This window comes from Acomys russatus, chromosome 11, assembly GCF_903995435.1.
Source record: "Acomys russatus chromosome 11, mAcoRus1.1, whole genome shotgun sequence".
Classification (NCBI taxonomy): Eukaryota; Metazoa; Chordata; class Mammalia; order Rodentia; family Muridae; genus Acomys; species Acomys russatus.
In genome coordinates, this window is record NC_067147.1 from 20,008,325 (window position 1) to 20,021,307 (window position 12,983).

General features: G+C 44.5%; 1 protein-coding gene across 3 annotated transcripts in view; it reads right to left on the reverse strand.

Annotated features, from left to right (window-relative positions):
* The window catches only part of Kcnq5 (potassium voltage-gated channel subfamily Q member 5), a 536,287-nt gene extending 526,940 nt beyond the window's left edge, over positions 1-9,347 (reverse strand). For all 3 annotated transcript variants that reach the window (XM_051152962.1, XM_051152961.1, XM_051152963.1), the window contains exon 1: positions 8,945-9,347. In XM_051152962.1, coding sequence (XP_051008919.1) covers positions 8,945-9,339 — 395 coding nt within the window. In that variant the 5' untranslated portion in view covers positions 9,340-9,347. The remainder of the gene's footprint in view (positions 1-8,944) is intronic.
* Between the last annotated feature and the right edge of the window lie 3,636 nt (positions 9,348-12,983).

A 12,983-nucleotide genomic window follows, 5' to 3' on the forward strand; every position in this document is an offset into this window, starting at 1 on the left:
TGAGCAGCCAACAGGAAAAAGAGATCCAGCTCTTCCTCTGAAGTCTCACTATTCTCCCTTTCTTCATGTTTGCAGACAGAGTGCTCCAGGTGACCTTTGGTCATACTGTGTGGCTTCTCCATGGCCAGATGCTTACTCTGGAGAAACAAAATTACCTTTCTTGTGATTTTGTTTTTTATCTCCAGTGTTTTAGAGCAGCACTCACAAGCTACTTAAACACTATCAGAACTTCCACCAGCAGCAAAAGCTCAGTATCTCTAAAGTTAAACTCATGTTCAGCATCCCCTAAATCCCTTCAATCTGTTGCACCACCTAAGGTGCTGGTCTCAGTTAATGGCCCCACTATCTAAAAACAGCCCACCTGAGCTACCAGAAATAATGGGTTTCTCTCTTCTTCTCTTCCACATTTGATAATTCATAGATACCATTCCTCTTTAGTGCCATATTTTTCTCTTTTCTTGCATCGTTTCCCCAGTCTGCATCCTAATTCGTTAACAGTTTCAAAGCTGATCATCTCTGCTTTGGATTGCCTCAAGCCATCATTCATAGTTCTGGTAGAGTACTAGACCTGAAATGAGAGCTTCGTGTGGTGGTACACACTTGTAACCCAGGATGAGGGAAGCTGACCTAATTTGGATATTTCAAGTAAACCGACCAGTTCTGAATAGAGCTGGAGGCCAACCTGGACTACATCAAGAAATGGCATTAAAAAAATGACAGACAGCATGGAGGGAAAGAGGGAGGCAAGAAGAGAAGAAAGTAGAAAATAAGAAAAAGAAAATAGAAAAAATAGAGAGGCCATTATTGCCTGCCTTAGTTCTGTTTCAAAGATTGCCCAGTAGGTATAAGATAAAATCCTAGAATTTTAGAATGGAAACACAGCCTTCTACCATGTTCTTTATAATTTTATTTACAGTTTCAAAAGCAATCACCACACTAACTGAAAATATGCATATTTTAAATATAGATATGTAGATATACACAGCTCTCACATACAACACTAATATTATATTTTAATATATCCATTACAATTTCATAAATTAAGAAAGCTGAGATTGAAGGCAACCTGCGTATAGCCATCAGTAGGAGCAAAGCTAAAATGAATTTGAACCTAACCATGTTCTCCTATGCTTTGTGGAATAACTAGCATTGAACATGTTATCTTCTGTATATAATGGCTTTTTATACAGTAAACTGGATGGCTACAAACAAGGAAATGTGAACTGTAATATTACAGTAATAAAAGATCGTTTATCGTGGATTAAAGGGGAAAGAGTCTAGAATGGCCTCCTACGTACTGGAAAGAGAAAAGTCATACATTTTCTTATATTGTTAAATTAGCTTTAAAGTTATCAGCCAATCTTAACATAACTGAGTGAATTTAAGGTTTTTCTTCTTCTTTGTCTTTTGATTCAATTGTCGCATTTGACTTTCAGCATAGTAGCAAAGGCAATGTGAACTCTCTGATGCCAAATTCAGTATATGTGTTTATACTGTGAGTTTAGTAATGTGTACAGACTACATGTGCACTAATACACATATATATCTAATAGAAAAGTAAAAATTATTCTTAAAATTAAGAATTGCTGAGTCAAACACCACTTAGGGAACTCACTCTTCTAGCAAAGGATGTTAAAAAGGCATGACTAGGGAGCACTGAAACCCATCAAAGTATTTCACTAATAATTCAAAAGACAAAATAAAGTCACAGGGCTAATCTGTCTCCCATGATGCAACCAAACAGAATGTGGGAGAGTGCACTTATATTTGCTTGGAGGAAAATGCAAACTAAAGTGTAAACACAGGCACATTATCCAGCATAACTGGACAGTGGCTAGTCAATGTTTGTGCTTCCAGTAGTTTCACACCACTGGGCTAGGGTAAAACATGCTCTGTTGGCATTTTCACCTGCCAAAACAGCCATTTGCAATTAAAAATTAATATTGGCATTACTTCTCTGCAAGCAATCATCAAAAGGCTTCTGGCTTTCTTACTTGTTTATAGTGTTTCTTGCACCATGACTTTATTCCATTTTGAAATACTGTTCTCATATTTTTGTTTCTTTTATGCCATACTATTCCTGATACTATGTTGATATATCAATAATTTTAACATTTTTAACAGGATTATGGACCTCAAGTATTTACTTATATTTTTTTAAATAGACTGACTTTCCATGGTATGTTTTATATCACTATATTAGCTGAATATAAAGCAGCATAAATTGAGCCAGCCTGCACCTAAAGGGAATAACTAATTTTTAAGGGAGGCATTTTAAACAAAATGCATTAGTTTCTATAGATACAGACTTAATTTCAAGCAGAATTCTTATGCAAATAATAAACAATAAATTATGTCTAATGGCATCAGATGCAGAAAGTACTTAGTAAAGCTCCATCTCCCAAAGGGGAACTAGTATATTCTGGAAATGTGGAATATTGGCAAATGAACTAAGACACATGTATGGGCATGTGACACAGCAGTGTAACACACAGGATTCTGGGTATTAATGACTTAGGGCCGGGGTTGTAGTTTCAAGGACCGTGTGCACATGGAGTGGAGAGAAGCAAGAAACAGATTCTTTCTCCAATCAGAGGGCATTTGAGGAGTAAGATGTGAAGGTATAGCCAAAAATTAGGAGGTAATCACCCAACTCAGAGATGAGGAAGGGGGAAAATTAAAATACCAGGTAGCTTTGTATTCAAAATACTTTTCCACCACCTCACTTGGGTCACAGACACAGTTATGCCCACGAACAGGTAAATAATCAGGGACCCAAAGGGTCAAGTGGTCGCTTCCCATCAATTATTTAGTATAAAAGCTAAAGGTTAAGCACTCACCTTATGGGATACTCCTGGCATCTCTAAGAATAATGCAAAGACATGGCCTTTCTTTCAGCTTTGGCTCACCTGAGACTTCTGCATGGCTGACTTCCAAAGAAAACTATTTCCTCAGTCGTCAGGTTAGCACTTAACAAGGCTCTGTTAGATATATAAAACCTCACTAAGTTAGGACTCAGAATTAATAAGAGTTCCTTTATGGGAATTTTCCTCTCCTACTGAACAGCTGGGGCAAGAAGACACCATCACCACCAAGGTGGACAAAGCACCATTATAATGGGCTTGCCAGAAGGCAATGACATCTAAGACAAGTGGTACCCACCTCACCTTTGCTAAACTGCCTGAAAATGTGCCTAAGAAGCCACTTTTGTAGTGTAGTTTGAAGAAATGATGAAAATTGGAAAACATGTTGAAAAGTCATGGTACAGTAAGTGGGAAAAATTCAACAGCAGAGCACAGAGCAAAAGATAGTCCTGAGACACAGGACAGGAAGCCCAGCAAGGCTGAATCAGTGGGGATGGAATCTAGGGAAGGTGACTGTAAATAAGCCAACAATATAGCACAGGGGTCTTGTAAACGATTCCCACAGACCTGGATTCTAATCATACCTTCACTAAAATCATTCTTATGACTAAAATTATACATAGGCTTCAGCAACAAAGGCCTTGTTCTTTAGAAACTTCATTCAGAAGAAATCCAGTGAAGTCTCATCTGCCTCCCTAGGCTTTGCATTGCTCTATTATGGTGTTCTGGACCTGCCTGCGATTCCTGCTCATCCTATCCTATTGGCTTCTTCCCGGTATTCCTGGCCCACCTCACTGGTTTTGATTCATCGGTTTAAATTACCACAAGCTGCTATAGGTTTCAAAATCTAGGTGTAGGATCAAGGCATTGATATCAGCTTCGGCACTTTTAAATGAATTGATTGTTTTAAGATGTTTTCTTCGGTGAGTTCTACATTCTTGAAGTCGTTGAGGTTGTTGAGCTGAGGGCCAGCAGCCTATGGAGTCTAGCCCCCTATTCCTCTTTCTTCAAATCCCTACCCAGATGACTCAGAACAGCTGGAATTCTCCTGGAACTCCTTACATTTCTGTGAACCTTGGGGCTTCACAGCGCACATTACAAAGCACTGAATGACACATCTATTTCCCGAATCACAGGTGAGAATCACCCTCACGGACCCATCAGATCGGTGGGAAGTCTGCATCTTTAACATTAAAACAAAATGACTGCAGTGTAATCATTCCTAAACTGGATGCGTATCATCACGCCTCTCTCCTATGGTCAAAGCTCTAGAACCTCGAGTCACAGGGCACACAGAGACGATAAGCGCCAGAGATAGGAAGAACTACTGCAGAATAGCAACTCCTGAGCATGGCTTAAACTCACATCAGGTGTTAGTAGCCTGTACCAGATCAAATCAGTTACTATCCCAGCATGCATCATGGCTGGGATAGCAATGTCCCTCCCCCAACTGCAGGGTTATTCATCAGCTGATGACTGGTAGGGGAGGAAAAGTCCCCTTTGGGGGTGTTTTCCATCTTTAGGTTGTGCATACCCCAGTGCATTCCCTACACCCACAGCATAGAGACAGCATAAGTTGGACTCAGTGGGTTTTTAAAAGGGCAAGGTATGAAGTTAGGATGGGAAAGTAGGAAGCCATCTGAGAGGAGTTGGAGGGGGCAACAGGGAGTGGGTATGACTAAATACATTGTAAAAAAAAAAAAAGTCTTTAAGGATGAATTTTAAAGGAAAAAGAAAGCTTTCTGATCAAGCCTTTCTTTTTACCCCCATAGTTACTCCCTTAGTTCCTTGGGCAATCATCTCCTGCTTTTCCATTGCATCCCAGGCCACATAAAGAGACAATAGACATTTTCAAGGTGAATACATAGATAAAAAATGTTAAGCATCAATGGAAATTTTGAAAAACTGTTCCCACCGTACTGTACACACCATACTGACTCCATTTTAAAATCCCCTTTCCCAATTCATTTTCGAAATTAAGATGAATTCTCTTGATTTTTTTCACCATTTATTCACCCCTAAATCCTACAGGATAAAGACAGATTTGGCCTACAGGATACAAACAAGATTTCATGTTCATCATCATAGGCTACTAAAACTTAGGTGCAAACCACCCCCAAGTGCCTTCCCGCTGCCCCCCCCCGCCTTCCCTGCCCCCCCCCCTCGCTACCCCCTGCCATCCTTTTCTGGAGCTTGGCTTTATCCTGCGTGGAGTTTAAATTACTTACAGTTACTACATAGCCATGAGCCCACACTTTCACTAAAGCTTTTTTCTCTGTCAGGATTGCTCATTTCTACTACTTGATAGTCCAACCTCAGTCCATGCCTCACTTTCCCTTTGAATACTGCTGGCTTTTCTGTTCTGAGCAACATTGTCTTAGTAATTTGTTTCCTCTACCACAGTACTGACAGCATCATTTCACACTTGTTGAAATGTTTAAAATCACCCAAATGCTTTTCCCTCTTGAAATCATTAATTTGGAGATCAGCATATACCTCAGGTGCTCATATATGTATAAGTGGAAAAAAAAATCTATATATGATGTAATCATATATGGATTTTATTAATAAAATGTGTGTCAGAGTGGCTGCTACAGGGCTATAAATAGAAGCCGGATGGCCAGGTAACAAGAGAAGAGATAGAGAGGGACAGAGAAAGCAGCAAAGGACAGAGGGACATATATCTGGAAAAATATTTCAAAGCAAATAAACAAAATGTAATGAACATTTGGATGGTCAGTAGTAGCTAGTATTAAAAAAGAAAAAAAAAAGTGACTCCAGGGTCCTTAGCTTGGGTGCTTGGAACATTCCAGTTTAAAGTATTTGTGAACTCTCATCCACAGTACTAAATGAGACAAAGATACTTGGGTCAACGTGATGGGTTAAATGGCTATAGCTGCATGATTACATCCTGCAGGCGTTCCTGTGAGTCCTTGGGACTGACCACATTTGTTACACTAATGCAAATTTACATTAGGAATCCTATCACGAACTCTACAGCTACCATAGTTCTTCTAAATTTTCCCCAAAGAGGGGCAATTTAAAAGGAACAAACAACTCCAAGAAATCATCTCCTATTTTAAGAGCTCATCTAGTTAATTGTATCACAGCTGAAGACAGAACACACTGCTGCCTGGGGATTCCAAAAGAGCAGGAAGCGCCCGGATCTCCAAAGGGCCACAAATTCAGAGGAAGAAATCACTGGAAGCTGGTCATCTCTGCTCTTGCCAGCATTCTTACCAGTAGGCTGGGTTATATACTCATCAGATCACAATTTTTAAACCATTAAAATATCATTATAATAATTATTTTTACACATTTTAACAGAATATTCTCTTTACCTGAAGCATAGTAGTAAGCACAGTTCTCTCATTTCTTGGCAGTGCGAACACTGGGCTAACCAAGTAAATTCATCCCTGAAGTGCCTCATTAATCACTGTGTTCCTGTTCTTGGCAAGAGCCCTAATACCCTACAAAAACTGTTATTAAAGTAAGATTTGAGGATTCCCAGGCTGGCAGGGCATTAGTTAGTTACACCTCTCTAGAAATTATTTTTGTATAGTTTCCTGTAATGGTCTTATTAGACTTACAGCTCAAAGTAGTCTTGCTTTATTAATTTAATGTGTAAATTCCGGCTATTCAAAACCTCACTTAAAAATCGTAAGTAGCAATTACTCCCCCCCGCCCATTCCCCCAGGCTCTGCAGTGGTTGTGTACAGTCCCTCCAGAAGCTGACTCTGTCCACTCTGGCTTAGTGCTAACATGGACCCAGCGTCACTATGTAGCTTCAGCTGTTCCCACACTCCAGTCCTCAAGGCTCCTAGAAGCGTTATGGAAAACTTTACATCGGCAATACTATGCCAACAAGCACATAATTTATGTTCTATCTACAACTGAATTCACTGATAAAGCTGGTTAGCAGGCAAACACTTAAACTGGAACATTAAAAAATAAAATTGTCAAAGCGCAAAAAACAAAAAACAAAAACAAAAACCAGGAACCCATAACAATCAGACATCAAAAATAAAATGTTGCATTTTGAGAAATTTTTGTTCATGTTTGTAAACAATACTTAGTTAGGAGCCATTGGCATGTGCACCAGTGGAGGTTACACCAAGCCCCTTCTGAACCCATAACATGTACTTTACCCAAATAAAAGGCAATATATTACATCATATTTAAAACTCAGAGTCATGAATATTTTGAGCATGTTCTAAAAATATCATCATCCATACTGTGTATGTTTGCTGCAAATTGAGCCTGATCATTGCTGAAAATTCATAGTATATTCTGACAGGACAAAATAATTTATTAGACAATTAAGGACTAGATTAATTACATATCAATCCAAGGAGATTCACTTAACGAGTGTCAGTGGTGTTTATCATTGACCACATCAAAATCCTTGTGACTTTTCCACCAGCAAATGATAAACTTATACTTTTGAATGTAATGATGACAGATAGAACATAGCAGTCCTTGTGTGTGCCTTGCAAACATATAAATCTGGCTGGAATAGCCCACCTAATCCTACACGTCCACATCAATGTGGACCTGTAAAATTTCCCAGACACCAGGGCCCCAGAGTGCAGACTCCATCAATTTCCTGACTTCTACCTGGTCATATTTCAGGTTCACCTATTTACAAAAACCAGTCCCTTCTGTTCTGTTACTTTTTTTTTTTTTTTTTTCTTTTCTCTCTTTTAAGTTTCCTGGGTTGGTGCCAACTCTTCATTCCAGATGAGGGATACATATAGGATGGCATGGCTCATTTCTGATCGAATTTTCTGTGTTCTGAACGTATCTTACTAAATAAGAAACAAAGAATCAGGCAGTATGTGCCTGCAACTTTCTCTAAAGGTCTCCTAAGGCTAATCATATGTTTGTATTTCATTTTACCATAAAGAAGGAGGGGGCCGAGAGGGGGCAAATAGGTGGGTCCTTTAAAAACATTAAATTAGACAGGGTGTAAAGGCATAAAAACAACCGTAAGTCTCTCAGATAGACCAACTCTAACAGGAGATCGAATGAATGGACATTGTGGGAAAAACAGTAGTAAACTTTAAAGCCTCTGAAAGGTTTTTAATGCCTAAGGGAAAAATAAACATTTGCTTCCAATCATTTTCTCATTAGCCATCCTCTACTAGATGGTGAAGGCTTACTTAACACACACACACACACACACACACACACACACACACACACACACACACACACACACACACACACCACTTTGTCTCCGAGCCATAAATGCCAACTAAACCCACTGCTTGATCCAGGTCAGAGCTGGCCTCTGTGATTCTGTGCTACTGAAGCTAGGGTCCATGGTCCCTTAACCCCAGGTCCCTCACTTGCCTCTATCTTTGAGTGCAGCAGTACTTGGATGGCCTGCTAGCACTCCTAAACTCAGGCCACCTCTCTGTGGCAATTGACTACATGCACTGACAGATTTTCCGTTTGTGACAGCTGTGATGGTGGCCAAGCGTGTTTCCGGGCGCGCTTAAAACCTAGTCTCTCCACCACATAGCAGCTTCCTCTGCAGGACTTCAGGGCTGACTGAGGACTTTACTGTCTTCCCTTCATTCCTACTCCACCATGCCATGCCCTTCTAACCTCACCAATACACTCTCTAGCCTCAGGTTGGTCCACATCCTCCCTGAGCATTTCCCAGCTCCTGGGCGCCCCACTCAGTTAAGTTTACTGTATGTCAGGACCTAATAGCTCCCAATTATCTGAGTCGCGGAAGTCCTGCTTCTGCCTTCAATCACCCAAATACCTGGAACTGACAGGCAGTCCCCTGGGTGCTCTGGGAGCAAAATGGTTCAATATGAACAAGTGCGAGCGGTGGGACAAGAGATGGAAGGTTCCAGAGGGCCAACTGCAAACACGTGCAAAGAAATAAAAACCACCACGTGTAGCGTATCTGTGTATGTGTGTGTGAGCGCGCGCGCGCGTTTCCGCGCCTCGGGCCGGGGCTCGGGCGCCAAGTGCGCCCCGGGGGTCCAGGCGCAGGGGCCTCACCCCCACACACACAGCAAGCACGATTGGGGGCGCACGTGGGAGGGGGCGCGGATACTCACACAAACGCGTGGTAGACGAACGCCCAGCCGCGGGGTCTCTCCAGCACGTTGTACAGATAGTTCTGCACCCTCCGGTACTTGACGTTGCGCCGACAGCTCTGGCTGCTGGTGTAGGAGAGCGGTTTCCCCAACAGGCTCATCCGGGCCCCCTGCTTGCCCCGGCGGCTCTCTCTCAGGCCGCCGCCGCCTCCGCCGAGCGCCGCCGCGCGGGTGCCGAGCAGCAGAAGGCCGTCGCCCCTGGCGGCCGCCGAGTTCAGCAGCACCCTGCCGCGGCCGGACTCCACATCCTTCATGCCGCTGCCCGGGCGCCCCCCACCCGCCGCCGCCGCCGCGCCGCTCCTCACCCAGAGGCCGGCGGCACCGCCCTCCTCTCCTCCCGCGAGGTGGCGGGGCATGGCATCACCACGGGCACCGCGAGGGGGGCGCCGGCGCCTGCGGCGGGGGCAGCGGCCTCATGTGCTCCCTCAGGTCTGCAGGAGGAAGCCCGCAGCCGACGGGGCGCCCCGGGGGCGGGCAAGTTGAGAGCCCTGGCTCCGGGCGGGGGCGGACGGGTGTGTAGAGCAGGCCCCGGGAGGTCCAGATTTCTGCTGCTTCCAATTCCAAATCCGGACCTGTTGGGGGCGTCACTTTGAGAGATGTCCTTCCCTCTCCCTTAGTCTGGCGACTGCCACTCCCTCCTTCCCCGAGTGTCCGCGTACCGGGCGGGGGGTGTTCGGGGTGCCCCGAGACACGCTCACAGGCATGCACACCCAGCCGTGTCCGAGTATGTCTGTCCCAAGGCCCCCCGCAGACCACCAGCTTGATCCTAAGTCGGTCTCCAAGGCTGAGTTTAGTTGGTTCTTCCTGGAGCTTGGAGCTGTCCGGAGGGTGAAGTCCGCCCGGTGCCTCTTGAACAAACTGGACAAGCGGGTCTCTGGGCTTCTCCCGTCTCTCCCGTCGCTATGCTGCGCCTGGTCCTGCCATCCTCCGGTGATGGGTGTGGATAGGAGAGGCTCCGTCCCGCCCTCCAGGTGCTGGCTAGCCTAGGAGCAAGCCAGCGGGGGCAAAGCTTCGGGTAGTAGCGCTTCGGTTCCCGCGCTGGAGACCAGTCCTCCGCAGTTCAATGGACACACCCGGACATAGCCAGACCGGGACCCAGCCGCTTCCCGCGACTCAATCCAGCCTGCAGGCTGTGACTTTCCATTCTAGCCTCAGACAGCAAGCCCGCGAGTCACAGAACATCCTTCCCATCCCCAAGGGTGGGGTGTGGGGAGGGCGTAGAACTCCAAAGTAGCTCTTTTGCGGTGAGGGAGCTGCCTTGGGGCTCCTCCTGACAGAGAAGCCTGGGAAAATGAACCCACTTCCCTCCTTCAAGAAATTTCCATTTAAGTGGGAGAAAGTCATAAAACTGCTTAAGTCTCCGCAGAGGCGGTGGGGTCCCCAGTGAGTGGGAGAGGAATCATGGAGGGTTGGACCTGCCTCTCAGCCAGGAGGCTGTAACTTACAAGGTTAGAGACCTGTTAAGGCTAACCATTGACTGGGTCTCTCCTACCACCTCTGGCAGATGGGCGCCCCAAAGCCCGCACTCTAAGCCTAGAGCGAGACCAAGGTGCCTCTGGCTCAGAACTGTGGCTTTCAAAAACATTGCTAGCAATTAAACAAGATTCAGCATTGGGGAAAAAACGCCAGGATTGGAAACTACTTCCAAGACAGAAGCCTTCTTTCCAAATAAGAAATTAAAAAAACAAAAACAAAAACAAAAAAACACAAGTTCAACTGAACAATGGTTTCAACACAAAGCCAAGGTAGACAGTAGCAAAGTGGCCTTCCATGTGGCTTTTTCACTTCCTTGAATATCAAACAATACTTAAGCAAAAATCTTATCTGGGTTGTCTCACCCATACTCTACCAACACACCCCACCTGGTGCATACACCCACGCCCTCGGGCAGCTGCTCTCTGCAGTCATAGCTTCAGCTGAAAGTTTTACTTTTATCTTTATCGTTATTGTGTTGGGAAGATCACTCCCTGGCTCTTAGACTCAGCAAGAACTTGCTTCCCTTAAAGCCTATGGGCAGTAGGCACTACTGACTCTCGCAGCTCTGTGCAGCTGGCAGCTGTACCACGTGACTGTGAGCCAAGCACCAACACCCAGAGTCACTCCTGCTTTCCCCTAATACACTTCACACCCACACACCGTGGAGGTGCTAGAGAGATTGCTCCGTGCCCTGCTATTCAAAGGCAGATGCAGAGAGAGGGAGGGAGGGAGGGAGGGAGGGAGAGAGAGAGAGAGAGAGAGAGAGAGAGAGAGAGAGAGAGAGAGAGAGAGAGAGAGAGTCAGTCCTAGAGCTGCATAGAGACCAGGGCTGAAAGAGGGGAGAGTTCTGTGCAGCTATATTTAGACTCCCCACGGAGTTTCTGTGCAGGGACTTTCAGGGTGAAAGATGTGAGGACTTAAAATGACTCGTGTGCACGCTTTCAATGTGAAAAAAAAAAAAAAAAAAAAGCTCTTAGCTTTTCTGAAAATAGGAAAACGAACTGGCTACTTCCCCTTAAAGAAGCTGTTTTCTTTGCGGAAAACTTTACTACTGTGGTTAGATCTTCTTTACCTCATTCAGGGACTGGGACCCACTTGCAGGCAGGAAATCTCTGAGAGGCAGGACACAGGGGCACGTTTCCCTTCCGGAAAGGCCCAGGAGGTCAGCTGCTTAATGTCCAAATGATGCTTTCCTAGGATGCAGGAATCATTCTAGGGAAGCTATAATGTCTATTGTGAAAATGCTGGGGTGGGAGGATGGCAGAGGCAGTTGTAGTTAGTGAGGGTTGTAGCTGTTGAAGACAAGACGTCTGTATTTATCTTTTCTGAGTATCATCCATTTAGTCAAAAGTGGAGAGAATGTCCACAGACATTTGGGCCACTGGGAACGCAGCATCCTGGCTCCCAGAGGCAGTACCCAGTCTGCAGTAATGGAGCAAACAGCACAAGGCAGGGCTGCCTACTACAGTGTGGAAAGGCGGTTCTAGGTACAAAGCCTAACTAGTTATCTTGGTCTTCCTTTCCCAAGAAGGAAAGACCAATTGAGTCTGTTCATACCTCTTCCTAGGCCTTGATCTGTGCCATGCTTTCCTCGCTACCCAGTGACTCCCCTAGATAGACAAAAGTCAACTTTGAGGAAAATAAAGTGTTTGTAATTAAGCTTTTACTGTTGTTGCTCTTCCTTTGAATACAGGTGTTGCTAGGAAACTGCCTTTTATTTCTTTTGCTGAAGGATCACTAGGTATAGTGAGCCATGCATAAAATAACAGCGTGAACGTCATGAATAATAATTGCACTGAAATGTTGTGAAAGGGTAATAGTAAAGGGATGTGACAGTTCTCTTTATTTATTAGTTTGGTTTTTGCAACGGGATCTTACTTGGTAGCCCAGGCTATCCTGAATTCACACAGTTAGCCTGGGCAGCCCTTTAACTTGCCCTTGCTGCTTGTGTCCTGAATGCTGTGACTAAGGGCAAAGGCCTCAAGGCCTGTCCAGAGAATTACTTAAAACCAAACAGGCTTTCATGCTAAGGTAGCATGTGAGTTGATTGGCAGTCCCTCATCCTTTCAGGGTGTTCTGCTTTAGCCCGGCAGTTGGAATATATACCTGTAATCCCAGCACTTAGGAGGCAGAGGCAGGAAGATCTCTGCGAGTTTCAAGGCCAGCCTGGTGTACAGAGTGAGTTACAGGTCAGGCAGGGACATACAGAGACACCCTATCTCAAAACAAAGTTTGTTTTCAACTACTCTGTTGTGATGCCTTCCTGAAGTGTACGACCTTAGAAATGAAATTCTCTAAAGTCTATATAGAGATTATTTCGGTTGCATACAGTTTCTAGAAAATAATTTATTTAACTGTGTTTTCTGTCCTGTTATATTTTCTTTCTGAAAGGCACTAGGAATAGTATCATTAGAAATGTCACATGTAGGCTAGAGATGCACACGTGACTCTTAGCACCTGCGAATGGAGGCAAGATAAATAGCCCTAGACTTCAGTCAAAGGTCAGTGACACCATTTCCCTCTT